The 15498-nt window shown below is 39.9% G+C and overlaps 3 protein-coding genes across 9 annotated transcripts; 1 reads left to right on the forward strand and 2 right to left on the reverse strand.

Annotated features, from left to right (window-relative positions):
- Window positions 1-2475: 2475 nt before the first annotated feature.
- On the reverse strand, window positions 2476-3201 carry LOC6567165. The gene is made up of 2 exons (XM_001993295.2): window positions 3172-3201; window positions 2476-3089 (listed from the first exon to the last, which is right to left on the reverse strand). Exon 2 carries the CDS (start codon window positions 3079-3081, stop codon window positions 2755-2757), a length of 327 nt encoding a protein of 108 aa, XP_001993331.1. The 5' UTR covers window positions 3082-3089; window positions 3172-3201; the 3' UTR covers window positions 2476-2754.
- A 907-nt stretch (window positions 3202-4108) lies between these two features.
- Window positions 4109-4743, forward strand: LOC6567166 (protein UXT). The gene has a single exon (XM_001993296.2). It carries the CDS (start codon window positions 4124-4126, stop codon window positions 4571-4573), a length of 450 nt encoding a protein of 149 aa, XP_001993332.1. The 5' UTR covers window positions 4109-4123; the 3' UTR covers window positions 4574-4743.
- A 33-nt stretch (window positions 4744-4776) lies between these two features.
- LOC6567167 (putative uncharacterized protein DDB_G0271606) lies at window positions 4777-13034 on the reverse strand. Of its 7 annotated transcripts, none has more exons than XM_032739340.1 (12): window positions 12077-12795; window positions 11695-12021; window positions 11281-11439; window positions 10802-11071; window positions 10510-10729; window positions 10352-10452; window positions 9815-9952; window positions 6294-6444; window positions 6010-6215; window positions 5681-5949; window positions 5309-5612; window positions 4777-5161 (listed from the first exon to the last, which is right to left on the reverse strand). In XM_032739340.1, the coding sequence occupies exons 1-12, from the start codon at window positions 12542-12544 to the stop codon at window positions 4982-4984; spliced, it is 2793 nt and encodes a 930-aa protein (XP_032595231.1). In that variant the 5' UTR covers window positions 12545-12795; the 3' UTR covers window positions 4777-4981. The 7 variants fall into 7 exon arrangements, with proteins under 7 accessions (XP_032595231.1, XP_032595234.1, XP_032595229.1 ...); XM_032739338.1 differs by adding an exon at window positions 12937-13034 and having other exon boundaries at window positions 4794-5612; window positions 12077-12771; XM_032739339.1 differs by having other exon boundaries at window positions 4794-5251; window positions 12077-12796.
- Between the last annotated feature and the right edge of the window lie 2464 nt (window positions 13035-15498).

Raw genomic sequence — 15498 nt, forward strand, 5'->3', positions numbered from 1 at the left:
TTTATTATCAATTTCGCCTGAAGCAATTCCAAGCTGAGTACCCATTTCGAAAAGAATTTTCAACAACTACAATAAAACCTTTTAAGGTGATTTAATAATTAATAATTTCTTAAAAATATAGAATCATTTATGAAATGTGATTTCAGAAAATATATCAATATTCAAATATATTTTTGAGCACATTTTTTCCAGAAAAACTTATTACATCCAAAAAAAAAGGAAACAAATTACGAAAAGATTGAATGTTTTCATGTTTCCAAAAAATAAAATGCTTTTGATCAACCGATTTTCAAAAGAAGTCTGTGTTTTTGTTCTTGTTGTGTATCCAAAATTATTTTATTCACACAAACTGAAAGCTTATGTGAACTTCTTAAAAGTCGCAGCTTATATTCAGTGTATCTGAGTAGGATTAATCTTGGAACTAGAAGAGCTCCTTTTCGCATTTATGTTTTGTTTTAACCTTCGATTCGAGGAACCTTTTTGAATGAGGCAACAAATCAGCGAGAAGCACAAAACGCTGCGGTTACCAGCGAATACGAGTTATAAACTAAGCAACCGCCAAGTGGCCACCTGGAAGGGAGCACGGGTAGGGGAACAGGTTGCGGCGGGTCTGTAGAATCATAAAGAAAAGTTTTTATGAGACGCCTGGCGATGACTGCGTTGCATCCACGAACGGCGATTGCGTTTGATGATAATGAAGACTTTGCGACAATGTTCTCACTTAGCAAGCAGGTTCCCTAATGATGGGAACAACACAATCAGCAGCAGCAGGAGCAGCAAAATATGTCTGTTGTAAGGAAAGTGTCCAATTGAAGACCACACACGCGCAGAGAACGAGAAGATCATACGATTTGTGTGTGTGTGTGTGTGTGTGTGGCTCGTTACCCCAAAAAATAAAAAAAGATTTTGCTTATTGGACATCTTTGTTTGTTTTTTTTTTCGTTTTTTGGTGCAGCGCACTTTCATTTTCAGTGCACAGCGTCGCATAATTAATTGCGACCGAAAGTGGACAACAATTTAAGCAGCCGTCGCAGAAAGTAAAATGCGCGCCAAAGGAACAACGAACCTGTCCGCCACTAAATAAACCGGATCAAAGCCAGGCGGAGGAGCAGGAGACTGCTGCTGGAAGCTGGGCAACTTTCTTCTTGCTGCTGCTGCTGCTGCTGCCTGTTGCCGCTGCTGCCTGCTGCCTGCTGCTGCCTGTTGCTTGCTGACTTCTGGCTGCTTCTGACACACTAAACTGACGCAACGTGCGGCAGAAAAAACAAGTGCAGAGCAATCGCCACATTTCTTGAGTGCCACATGGGACGCCCACGAGACGAGGCTTCCTGCCGAGAAAAAGCTGGCAAAGACTGTGGCATAAATGAAAATTAAGCATGTTAATGGCAAGTATGCGAAAGAGGTGCAACATGGCTGTATATGCCTGCTGCCTCATTCACACGCTGCAGCAAAGACGTGCACGCAAAATGGGGGGAGTGGGGGGTGGCAAGTGGCAGGCAAGGAGGCGCAAGAAAGAACCAGTTTAATGGCGCATGAAATTTCACCGAAAAATCAACGAATCTGCGTCTAGCTAAAGGTGGCAAACATTGCCACATTTCGTTGCTGGCGCTTAAGGGGGGTAAAGTTGGAGGCGTGGCACGGCAAGTTGATTTGCTTAAAAGAAATTCACTTTTCTTTGGGCTTTTCCTATTTTTCTTTCTTCAAATATATGTGTGTGTCTGTGTGAGTGTGTGTGTGTTTGCCGTTTTCCACAGAAAAGGCAAAAGGCAAAGAAGGTCACGTTGTTGTAGATCATGAGGATTCGACAAGACTCGACTTGGCGACTAGCTTGGACCTGGTCAGAGAGACGACTCTAAGGCTAACAAACCAAAAAAAAAAAAAACAAAAAAAAAACACAATTGAATGCAGCTTGCATTTGCAATGAGCGAAAAATACTTTTAATGAAAGTTGGCACTTTGATTTTGGAGCCTCTTTTTTTTACTTACTGCATGTTTGTTTGTTATTATTTTCTGCTCGTTTTGGGGTTTTTCTGTTTTTTCTGCATGTTTTTTTTTTTTTTGATTTGTGGCAGGCGACATGGAAAATGACAAGGAAAATGCTCGCTGCACAGTTGCTTCATTGCTGTTGTGGCTTTGTGTGTCGGCTGTTGAGTTGGCCAAAAAGGTGTTTTGGCCGTTAACTAATTGGCCGAATGGCTTTGCTTTCATGGCTAGCTTATTGTGATCTACTTTATGGCCAACACACACAAAGTATACGACTTGAAGACTTAAGCCAAATATTTGTGTTGGCTTAGAAACGTGCAACTTATGAGTTGCACTATCTCCTCCTCCCCCTCAATATTTTCTCCAAACAGTTTTTGCAGTTTTTTTTTTATAATACTTAAGATTTAGTACTGATATATGTTATATTGGTATTGGAATTTAGATGTAAGTCAGTTCAAGGCATTTTCAAATAGCTTCTCAATTCTAAGTTGAATTGATTTAGACACATCATTTAACAATTACCATTTATTTGTGTAATAAAATATTTACATTTTGTTAGGTGTATGTGTGAGTGTCTATTTTAATGTTTGTATGCCACGCTGTTGCACAGAGTATCATTTTGTGTTAGGAGAGAGGAGAATCGTAGATATTTCAAACATAAAACATTGTTGAGTTTGCAACGCCAGTAAAAAGTGTCTTGAGAAGTCACCGTTTTTTGTGTTTCTTGTGTTGTTTTTTGTAAATGTTTTCAGCATGTAATAAGGGGATTTATTTATTCCTCAGGTGGAACTTCCTCAGCCTCATCACCATACGGACGATTATTGTGCTTCGCCGACCAACGCGGCATTTGAAACAGTGCCCAAAACGGAATAATCATCATGACCAGGATCGATCCCCCGCCCATGATTAACTTCTGAGCCGCGGACATTGGAAAGCGCGGCGGTCCACAAATGGCCGCATGACGACGCACGTGCTGCAGCTGGGCACCGATTCCGACTCCGACTCCAGCTCCGAGGCACATCCTCTGGGCTTGACCGATGGGCGCACTGCGGCGTGTAATGGGAACCAACAAAAGTTTGCTCTTCAATGGGAGACTCATTTTGTGTGCTAGAGCCAAAAAAAAAAAGAAGATTGAAAACACATAAAATACATTGAAAAATCATAAGATATTTATTTATTAAATATTTACTGAAATTTTAAACAGTTGTTGTATTGAGAAAAATCTGAGTAAGTGAAATGAAAGCAAATATGTAAGTTAACTGAAAATGAGTACGGAAAAATCAAAAGCCTACTATGAGACAAAGAAAAAATCAGGAAACATTCAAAAGGGTTCAAATGTGCAATATGAAAAGGTTAAATAAGCATTAAAAATGCTAATAAAAGTGTTTTGACTGCCGTCCGTGTCTGTGTCGGTTGCCTGCGGGGGCTTTCTTTAAATTTCAATTTGATTTGCGCACAACAATGTTGCAAGTAATAAGACAAAGAAAGAAAAATACAAATAAAAACAAAAATCAAAAGGCGATGAGAAATTATTACATTTGCCATTGCGTGCACAAACAATTGACTTTTTTCGCCTCGTGCGACAGCTGTCAGCGGCACGAGAAGAGATCAGATGATTACATAAATACCGAAATGGAATTCATAAGCGGCAGCGGTCGCTGAAATCAACTGAAGCCCAGATTAGTCGCAAGGAGGCTTAGTTGTCTGCCTGTTGCTTAGCCGAGGGCAATTTGCAAACGCTGCTTGCGATAATAAAAATTTTTTAAAAAATTAAGAGCGCAACAGAGCTGCCAGCATGCGTGGTTGTTGCACAGGCTAAGTTCATTACAATTATCGATAATATTCGTGCGAACATTTCACATATTGCGCCTAATTGTTACACTACCACATTTCTTATCAGCAAGTACATTGTGTAAGCAATTGGCTGCCATTTGATTTTTAGTTTGCACTGAAGTAAGAATAGCTTTGCTTGGCATGCTAGCTCAAATGCTCTTCACTGGTTTTTGAAAATTGGCGCTACATGCAGATGTTAACTATTTCGCGCTGCTAATAACATTGGAGCAAATGTTAACACAGCTGTTCGCTGCTGTTAGTGTTGCTTAATTTGGCAAAACAACTGGAAAGAAGCACAAACCAAAACAATGCACGAAGCAAATGCACACAAAGCGCGTATAACGCAAATTGAGGAATTTATTAACGATGTGCTTAAGGAGGATCTTAAGCAGCTGGAGCACCACCTCAATCAGTTCAACGAGGAGATCATGGAATTTGTACAATTAAAGAACACACTGCAAACCTTTGGCGACCACATGCCGGATGGCTACAAAACGCAACTTAACATTGGCAGCAACATTTTCATGCAGGCGCGCGTCAAGCAAATGGACAAAATACTTGTCAATGTGGGCAAAGGTGTCTATCTGGAAATGAGCATGGAGGAGGCGATACACTACAGTGATGTGCGCATCAAGATTCTCACCAAACAGGCGGACGTGGTTCGCGATGAGAGCATTAAGAAGCGCTCCCAAATCAAGATGTCCCTGATAGCGATCAGTGAGCGGGAGAAACTTCTGCAGCAACTGGACGAAAGATAGTCAATTGTGAATATCGAACAATGATTAGGATTGGTTGTATCAGAAATTGCTTATTGATGTAATACGATTCTTAATAGAGTTAAGTGAATATGATTATTAACTTTTATTTTTGATATTAATGAAGTTTTCAATTTGTCCCATTGAATAGAATAAACTAGAAAAAATGCGAAGTTCTATAATTTTATCATTATGAAAAAGAAATCTTTATAATTGAAATCAAATTTATTGCGCATAAATTTTTACAGAAGCACACATAATTTTTTGCAGCTTAAAACTTGAAATTTACAATTGTTGGCCGAAAATGTGACTTAAACACCAAATACAAAACAACTAAAATGCAAGTGGAAATTGAACTGGCAATGAACCACAAGTAAATCGAACGATGAAGATGCTGCCCTACTCCACAGATCAAGTCCGATGCGTTTGTAATGTGGCTGGTGCGGGATGACTTTGCTGACTGCCACCGCCAGGAAATCGTTGCGGAGATTGACCACTGTTCGGATCCACATCTTTGCCGTCATTGAGTGCTCTGTTCTGCTCCGTGAGGCGCTGCGATGTGACGCACATAAGCCTCAAGCGATTGGTCATCTGCGGATTAAGAATGTGAATTGTTTTAGAAAAGCTCAACAATGATGGATTTGAACTCATGTTGGCTGTTAACTGGTAGGAAACGGGGAGCTTTGGAGGTTGGTGAGAGAGGTTGGAGGCGGCAACATTAGCTTGGTAATCACTCACATCGTCGTGCACCTCCTGTCCCCTTTGGACAACAGCGCTCGGATGGTCGTAATTGGTCGAGGAAAGGCGACCATCGACGGCATTCTTCACCCGGCGCAATTCCACATCGAGCAGGCGGTAATCCCTAAATAGGCGCTGGTACTCATCGCACTGATGGTGGCTCTGCTCCATCAGCATGTTGATGTGTTCCTTATGACGTTGGATGCACTGGCGCATTGCTTCGTCAGATCGCACCTGGGCATCCTTCCAATTGCGAAACGTGTCGATAATCAGTTGCTGCTGCTCGGTCACGTTCTGCTGTTGGCTACAGTTTTGAGAGGGGAGTTCAAACTGTTGGGACATGCTATCGGATCAACTGCACCGCATACATACTTCAACTTGATCTGCATTTCCTTGCACCTGCAGTGGGCGGCTCGAATTTCCATTCGGATATCCTCGTTGGCCCGGACCAAACCATCTAGCATGTCCTTGTCCTGGGCCTTCTCCCTTTTGAATTGAGCACGCATTTCCCAGCGGAGGCAACGAGCCTTATCCACTTCCTGCTGACAGGCTCTCAGCTGCTCGTTGAGTGCTCGCTCCCGTCCCGTGCTCTGCGCGTCCTTTTCCTTCAGTGATATAATCTCCTCACGCAGCAGATTGCGCTACATTCGTGGTGAAAATATATGCGATATCATTTTGCTCTATAATCTCGGTATACTCACCTCCGCTTTGAGTTCGTCCTGCTGTTTTTCCACTTGACCAAGTCGATCCTCAAGGCTTTGCGCAATGCGATTTGCTCGTTTCAGCGCCTTGCTCTGCTCTTCAAAGCTATTCTCTAGATCATCATAGTTCTTGTATAGGTTTTGTTGCTCTTCCTCTTGCACTTTTAGTAGACTAGAGATTTTGACCACTTTTTGTGATAGTTCATCTGACAGCGATCAGCAATATTTGGGTGTTAAATTATATATAAATTTGATGACAATCTAAATGAACTAATTTAGCTCACATTTCATTTGCTCAAGTGCGCGTATTTGGTTCTTGACTCGACAGGTCTCATCGGCGCTAGCATCAATCGTGGATTGCAACTCTTCAATTCTATGATCACGATCTGCCAGTGCATTCTGTAGCCCAAGTATCTGGCACACCAACTCTTCATTCTACAAAAAAATATGTAAAAATAAATATAAAATAAATGTGTTTATATTCAAGGAACGCTTTTATAGTACTAGAATAAATAATACTTGTCAACTGCAGAGTTTTCCAAAGAAATTTGCAACAAAAAATCAAATAAAATAATCAACCAAATAACTGAAAAATATAAAAAATATTCGACCTGGAGCCAGCAAGAAGCATATTAAAGTTGTAACCAGGGGGTCGCCAGACATTGGGCAATCATAAGTGCAATAAAGACAAAAAAAAATTGTTTTAAGCTTAAAATATCAAACCAAAAATGAATTGCAAAAACTGCCATAAAAAAAAACGAATCAAAATTCTTGGGTTTTTGTAAATTCTTGTCAATGCCCAACTTGTTGCTCCAGTTTATTGACGCCGATCCGTGACGGTTCCTCGCAGCACTGCTCCGAATCGTTAGCTAAAAGCTCATTCTGTTGTTGCTGCTGCTGTTGCTGCTGCTGTTGCTCCACTTGTTCGGTTAGCTCCTCGAGATCACGTCGGAACTCCTCAATGATGCTCAGATAATTGTCACGTGTGGCCTGCAGTATCTCCGACTGGGTCTGGCAATGTAGGAGAGTGTGCTCCAACTGCTGTCGATGCGGACAATCCGCACCAATATCTGTCTGCAAGCCAAACTGAACTCTATAGCATCGACAGACAAACTAAATCAAAAAACTTCTAGCTTACCATGTCAATTATTTTGGTGCTGGTTCTAAGCAAGCAACACTTCTCAATTGATTGATATATCTGTCTCAGCTGTCAATTTATGAAGCTTGTTTATATTTTTTGCCTGTTGTTTGGGAGATTTGAATGATTTTTGGGCTTTCGTGTCGATATCAAATTGCAGTCCGCTCAAAATATTTATAAATGCCATGTATTTTGGCTTCATTACCATTTCATTGCATTTCAATAATATCGCTATTAAAACTTTGTCACGAAAATAAAAGCAAGTCGAATCGGGCGAAGGTGGCTAAGTTTCAGGTTTCAAAGTTCCAATTCTTTGGCACTTTCGCCCACACACACACCACACACACACACAAACACACACACCACACACACACACTCACACACAAACACACACACACCACACACATACACAGCACCACCTACGCCAGCCCCAAAGTTGTTAGTCTGGCTTGAATAGTTTTATAGATGTGTATTATTATATTTGTGCCGTTTGCCGTTGACTGTTTGACACGGATTTGAAAATAAACTTGCCGCGCGAGCTATTAAATAAATATTATTATTATTATTATTTGCATAGGTGTCTGGCAAAATGTGGCTGTGTGCGCTTAAAGCACTCTTAAAGTTCTATTGTGGCAGACTGGGTTTTCCTTGGCGAATATATCGATTTCAGCATTTTTCGAAACTGACATAAATATTAGTTCAACCCGAGTTTGATTTGAATTAATTGTGATTAAAACTCCGTGATAAGCCCTGTCGTCAAACACACAACATGGCATATACAAGCTGATCCATTCATGCCACCCACTCAACTTTTTTGGAGCACCGTAATTTGTACATTTACAGCTACTTTGGCAGCTTGTTGTCTGTTGTGGCGTTTCATTGGCTCCACTTGAAAACAATTTGCACTTTTTGGGCAACTTTTGCGGCTGGTTGGTTGATAGTTGGCTGGATAAACTTTTGTTAATTGCACACGAATTATTGTTGCCTTGCCACCTGGCAAATATTATCGCCCAGACAGTTCACAGTTCACAGTGTTGCTTGGTGTGTTGTTGTTGCCACAGGAGCAGCCGGCGTTGCGGGAGCAGCTAATTAAGTCACGTAAATAATTGTTTTATGTCATGATTTTGGGTAGACGCCCGATTTAGAGGAACATTGGCAACACCATTGCTGATTATTATATTCGCCGATTTCATATTGCCCCAACTGGATTTCCGTTTCGGTATTCTGTTCCGCCGACAGCTTTCATTTGTTTCACGCGAATAAACAGCAACGTTGACTATGAGACCGACTGACTGACTGACTCCCGGCTACTACTATTCATCCCGCTGCTCCCCGTCCCCCTTCAATCCCTCAATCCCTCCTTCTACTCGTGCAATGCTCATCGATATGCATATCAGCGCTCGCAGCTCGCGTGTCGATTGTGGGTAAATAAATAACACGAAACCCATTTTGCGCTCCTAGCTGCAGATGCGGAGGGAAGAGTGGCTAACCCGCCTCTCAGAGTTCACTCCGATTGCAGTTGAACTCGCTGGAATTCCAAGCGATTTGTATTTGTCCAATGTAAACAAAGAGTAAGTATTCGCTTCGACAGGTTCGCAAGTAATCTTTGTTTTTTTTACGTTTTTTCTTTTACAAAATATATGAATGTATACATAAATCAAGCGACTCGAATGGCAATATACTTGAACTGTCGGGAAACTGAAGCATTTTATATATAAGAACATCTGTATATATATTTATATATATATATACACATATATAACAGTAAGTTTCTTTTCAAGGAATGCAGTTTTAATGCCTATAATGCATGAGAGGGTCGTGTTTATCAAAAGAAAATAGTCGGGGAAATGGAAAATACAAAGTGAGCTCATTCGTCTATTAGTTCAGGAAAGGGGTCTCTCTGCCAGATAAAAACTATATATAAAAATAACTAAATCTATCGTTGATTGTTTGTTGTCATAAGTAGCTTAAGACTTAATACCGGTTTCAGCATTTCAATGCTATAATTTAAAGATCTTAAAAACCGGAAACCAGCGGATATCCGACAGACTTGAGTTTAACAAAACCAGATTCATATTGTGGCTGAATTTGTTGCAACTATTGATACAGTCATCGCAGCCCTCGCTTGCTCAACAATTTGCATGTGTAGGGCAAATTCAGTGTTGCACTTAAATAGAAAAAATACATATATATATATATATATACATATATATATCTGCTTTAGTATATGTACATATATTAGTATAGAGTAAACAAACAGTGCTCCTTTTGTAACATTTTCCCTTAGATTTTGGCGGGAACTTACAATGGCTGATGAAAACTTATGACTAAAGTTCACTTTTGGGTAACTTCAAGCTATTGTTGTCTTACAAGTGTAAAGTTAGCTCAATTAAACTTAACTTAAACTATGCTTAAGCAGGGGAGGAACCAACGACTCTTTGGGCTCTAGTCGAAAGTTGTTGTTGTTATTGTTGTTGTTGTGGTTGTCTTTGTTATCGCCTGTGTTGTGGGGGCTGGTGCTTTGCACTCGCTGTTGCTGGGCTGCATTTGTTAAAGAATTTTGATAAGAACTCTTGTGGTATACATCGGTATATATATATATGTATATAAATACACACATAATTACTCATCAGATACGATAAATTGTTAATTTATACATTTACTTACTGTAAGCATCTGGTGCTGTTGCTCCTGATTGCTTTCCAGCGTTTTCAGTTTCTCGTACATCTTCAAAATTCCCATACAATATGGATTGTTGGTGGACATTTCGGTATCCATTTCCTCGTCTGTTAAATTTGAGCATTGCTAATGGGACAGAAATTCAAGTATTTTATTGAATATTTGTTAGATTTTTACGTTTTCAGTTACAACTCGCACACAAATTTAATTTATTAATTGTTGTGGTAATTCAGTTTGAGTTATTATGGATGCAAATAGCTTAACTATTCATAATAATCGTGATGTTTCATAACTAACTTTTTAAGGCCTAAGTTTACTTTTGCGTTTATTGAAAGGCAAACGAAAAAATCGACAAGTTTTTTGTCGGCCTTTCAAAACACCCAACAATTCGACAATAATATTTATTTTTAATTGTGCCATGAAACACCTGAAAACTAAGTGCCAAAAACTTATCCGATTTTGAAAAGCAAAGGGCTTCTTGATCATGGTTTGGGCTCTAGATTCTATATTCTAAAGTTGACTTACCAGCTTGGATAGCAGATCGGCAATCTGTCTCAATACCTCTTGATTCTTAAGACTTATGGAATGCTCGTTGTCGCTTGTGCAACGCAGCTCTAGAATTTCAACTATAAATTTTGGGAATGCGATTAACTTTGTAATTCTCGTTAAATTTGAATACGCACCTTCGGTGAGCTGGCATCTGTTGTTCAGCTCCTTGTTGGCTTCATTCATGGAGTACAGGCGGCGACGCAATCCATCGATTAGCTGTCTATCCATATCATCATCGGTGGCTTGTGTGCTGCAGGCCAACGGAATATCCAGCTGACTCCAGTTGCAGTCCAGATTCCGGAGCTGACCCCGCAAGTTATCCAGCTTCTGCAGCGTTTCGGCTCGATTTGAGTTCTGAGAAAGCGAAGTAGAAGTAGAAGTTGTAGAGAAAGATCCAAAATAGTGAGGATATTTGCGATGACCTACGATTCTGTCGAATAAGCAGGAAAGTATCTTTCGGCGGGACTCCATAGCGGCAAAGTCCTTCTTGCTGATTAGATCGATGAACTCGGCCAGCTCCCGGTTGAGCATGCGCAGCAATTCGCTTGCCTGTTTCTCCTTCTCGCTGAGGCCATCGAATAGGCAGCTGGTGTAGTCCATGTTATCGAAGTCCCCATTATAATCCAGAGCATCCACGATTCTCGCCTTGTTGGAATCTTGAGTCATTTTTGACAGGCAATCTTGTAGTTCCGTCAACTAATCAGAGTTATAAAAATATTATTTGTGTGTTTCAATAAGTCAATTTTTTTCTATAAAATAGTTTCCTATTTGATAATAAAATTGGAAGTTTTGGCAATATCGGCCACATAGGATTCCTCACATAAATATAAATTTCATATTTATATTCTTAAATTCTTAGAATATATTAAAAGGAAATTTCTTGGGCTTGGCAAATAATTGCTTACCTGTTGATTGAGCTGTGCTATACACTTGTCCTTGAGGATGATCTTTTGCCGCGCCGTTTGGACCACTTCGTCCAGTGCACCCATCTGGGCCTTCAGATAACAGACTTCATCATGCTTGGCAGCCATCTCGTTGGCCAGAGATTTCATGCATTTGGTAACCTGAAATCAAACATTTGCGCATATAATAAACACATTTGAAATCGTGACATGAAACGTCTAAATTAATCCGAAGCTACTTTATTTAAATCACAAAAAATACAAGAACAAACAACAGAATAACAATAATTAAATCAGTTCAGACGGAAAACTAACTTAAGCTGTTTTGATTCCTTCTTGTTTTTAGAATCTTCGTCGCTATAGAAGAGCACAAGCTGGTTTTCAATGAGCCACTTAGTTGCTAAATAGCCAACCTACCTCACTTTCCGGACGGCACTGATCGGCCTGAGTGCCCAGCAGCTGATCGACTGTCATTGTCTCCAGGGTTATATCATCCGTGTTCCAGTTGCTACGATGATAGGCCTCTTGAACCAATCGAATAATGGCACACATATCTTTTCGTATCTTGCGATTCTCATCCAGGACATCATGCTGCTCCCCACGCACCGACTGAAAACAGCTCACAGTCTTCTTGTAGGCCTCCAGCTCCACGGCGGGCATATTGCCCAAGAGAACTTGGTTAACATGCATCAGCATATCCACCCAATCCTGGTATGTCGCCAGGCGCAGCTGCTGTACCAAAAGCTGCAACCATTTATAATAATAATGATAGGCATATGAAACAGGTATTTTGTCTTACCGAATCTCCGCTGCCCTGTTGATCCATGCAATCGATGTCCTTGAGTCGCTTAAAGAATATGCTATTTATCTTAAAGGTCATCATGCCCTCATCACCGCATGACTCGCGCAGCTTCTTCAGTTTGTTGAGAAATAGATCCGTGGATAGAGGCTCTGGAAGTGATCTGGTGCACATACAGCTGCAACCCGCTACGTCATCAGTGGCATCTCTTAAGCTGCATGTTGCATGGGGCGGTGCCTTCAATTCCAGCTCATTTTGTGTCTGTATTTGGTATGGTTTCTGTTCATCCTTAAATTTATCCGCTTGCTCACTGCTCGCAGTGCTCTCTGGCTCGCCCTTCACCTGTTTCACTTCCTCATCATCCATCACTTGCTCCTGCTCTAGTCTTTGCTGTTCCTCCGCCTGTGAATGGGTCGGAGACAAGCCCATTGTGGCTGCATTTATGCATAAAACTTGACGTTGGCTCATTGCAAGGAAGTTATTGTGGAATCAAATAAAAATTAAAATTTGTTTCCAGAAAAAAATTAATATACAAGCCGAGAGATTTGTCTATTCAATGTCTGGTTAAAAAAAAAGTGAATGCCGACAATCTGAAAGTGTCAGGCAATAGGCCTACTTGGATTCGATCGGTTTTCGTTCAGAGACTCCAAATGCAGTTTTCCTCACTGTAAATCACGCTTTTCTAAGGTCACTAACTTTACACACGCAACCGTTAAAATACAACACAAAAAAAGAAAACAGAAAACAAAAACATAACAACAATCATCGAGTAACAGCAACAAATGTTAATAAAAATTGAAAAAAAAAACGGAAAAAAATGAAAAAAATTATATTTCAATTCGTCTAACGTTCAAGCGAACCTTGGCAACGACGCTGGCGTTGAAAGTGACTGCGGCAGAGTCGGCGTCGGCGTCGGTGTCGGCGGCGTGTTCATATCTTTTGTTTGTAGTCTTCTGACGTAGGTTTGTTTATTTTCATAAGCGTTCTACATATGTATAAATTCAAATATATATATATATATATATGTATAAATATTCTTGTTTTTTTTTTTGTTTTGGCTTTTTTGCCACACACACGAGCACGAGACGGTCTCGGTTTTTTAGTTTTCAGCTTCAGCTTCAGCTTTTGGTTACGATTTCAGCTTTCTCACTCCCGAGTGTTCCGCAATTTCAATTCCAATTCCACGACCGCGTTCTGCCCGGTGCGCTTGGTGACCGAACGGCAACTGAGCGAGCACAGAAATATGTGCGTCTGAAGTGCACACGACTTATGAGTTACGAGCACACACACGAGTTGCAGGGTTACGAATATGGGCAATATCACTTGCCTATACCCTTTACCCAATAGCGCGACTAAACTGGGTATCACTCCAATAACTTTCTGTTGCATTATAACAAAAAAAAAAGGTATGCGCTTGGCGCGATTCGTGTCAGCATTACTATATATATCTATCAATAATTCAAATTACATCCAATTTATGATTACCGTGTATGTTACCCGTCTAACCGTAGACGAATCGCTTACAGGGTATTTTCCAGTAAGCCTCTACAACTAAGCAGTATTGACGTGATTTTTTTTTTAGAGATTTGCTGCTCCAATTGAGCGCTTCTCTCTCTCTCTCGGTCTCGCCCTCTCTCTCACACACAGCTATGCACACGCGCTTGGGCTTGGCCTTATCAGTGTGTCAGATCGAATCGAATTGAATCGGCATCAGAATCTCAACTGGAATCAGCGTCTCCGTCTGCGTGTTAGTGTCTGTGTTTGCCCAAGAACTTAGCATATTTATTTTACAAATCACAAAGCAACTCATTTCTATTTGCGCCGCTTCGTGACGCCGGCCGGCCGGCCGAGCGGTAGGCGGTACGAAATTTTTTATCAATTTAATTGATAAATAATTATAATTTGCCAACCTATTTGCTAGTTAGATAAGTTTATTTACAATAATATGTTGCCGAGCTGAGACGCTTGCTATTCGTTACAAATATCATAAGCAGAATGATAAAATTATAAAAAAAATAAATAAAAATTAAAATTATAAAGCAAAGCAATTGTATTTTACAAGGCTTATAAAAAAGAAAAGTTTATTAAGTCCTCATAAATTTATAAAACTTCACTATGAAACATTTTAATAATGGAATACCGTGGAACTATCCGCTGTTGATGTTGTCCTGGAAATGGGGTCCCGCTTTGGCTGTTGGCTGCAGCATTGTCATGAAGCCGGCCGAGCAGACACCTCTGACTGCCCTGCACATGGCTGCACTGGCCAAGGAAACCGGCTTCCCGGCGGGCGTCGTCAATGTGATCAACGGCTAATACAATAAAATTTTTTTAATTTTTTAATTGGTGCCTTGAATTTCTGTAAATTTTCAGCTTTACTATTGATAGGACTAGGATCCTTCAAACAGTTGTTATAGAACTAGTGTTTTAAAAAATAAAATTTCTCATAGCTCGGTCATATCCTTGCAGATCCTGGCGAGTCCTAAGTCAAAAACTTTGTTTTGATCATTGCTATCAACTGGAGAAAGTACATCCAAATCGTCTGCGAATAAAGGTTTTCGGATTTGAGTTAAGTTTGTCCTGCGTGTGAAATATTTACATGTATTTGGGTTCGCAGATAAGTTGGAAACTAGGTTCTTAAACACACCATGACCTTCCAAAATTAACAGGGATAAGTCCGATTTGGAGCATCTATGCTCATCGCATGTTTTTGCCTAAGAGTATGTTGCAATATTTTATGTTTTTTTAGCCAATTCAGCAACCAGGTGCATGCACATGCTATCCCAAACAGCTGCCAGCAAAGAAAACAATGCAAAGTGACACATTTCCCGCCCGGAAAAGAGAAAAGTTTATTGTTACTCTTTTGAAAATTTCATATTAAATACGAACACTGTAAATTTTAACGCTCATATACGTTTTATTTATATTATTTTCCATACATAAGAACAAAAATTTATGTACAATTTTTTTATACGCTTTTTTTTTTGCTCCTTTGACTCCATTCATACGCTTATATTAGTAAATGGACTCTCACATAATGTTGCAGTAAATTTTCATGTTTCTTCCTTACTTAATATTTCAAAGTTTAAGATTTAAAAAAAAAAAAGCAAAAATATGCAAAAACAAATATCTGTTGAATATATATCAACTATATTGGTATGGATTTAGGTCCATTGTTCCACCAATCAAATAGTAGATAAACCACTGTCGTACATTTATTTAGTTTTCATTAGTTTTATAAGCCTGGTCACGAGTATGTGTGAAGTTAGGTATTTAAAAAATCGATTTAAAAATGTGTTTAGATCTTAAAGTCTGTTCACGAGAATCTCAAAAATTTGCTTGTGGTTTTTAATATGTTTGGGTTGGTTTTTGCTTTTTCGACGGCTCGAGAGTTACGTAAAAATGTACATGAAACGCTCACTAAA

The sequence above is a fragment of the Drosophila grimshawi genome, unplaced genomic scaffold (genome assembly GCF_018153295.1).
Source record: "Drosophila grimshawi isolate 15287-2541.00 unplaced genomic scaffold, ASM1815329v1 contig_1377, whole genome shotgun sequence".
Lineage (NCBI taxonomy): Eukaryota > Metazoa > Arthropoda > Insecta > Diptera > Drosophilidae > Drosophila > Drosophila grimshawi.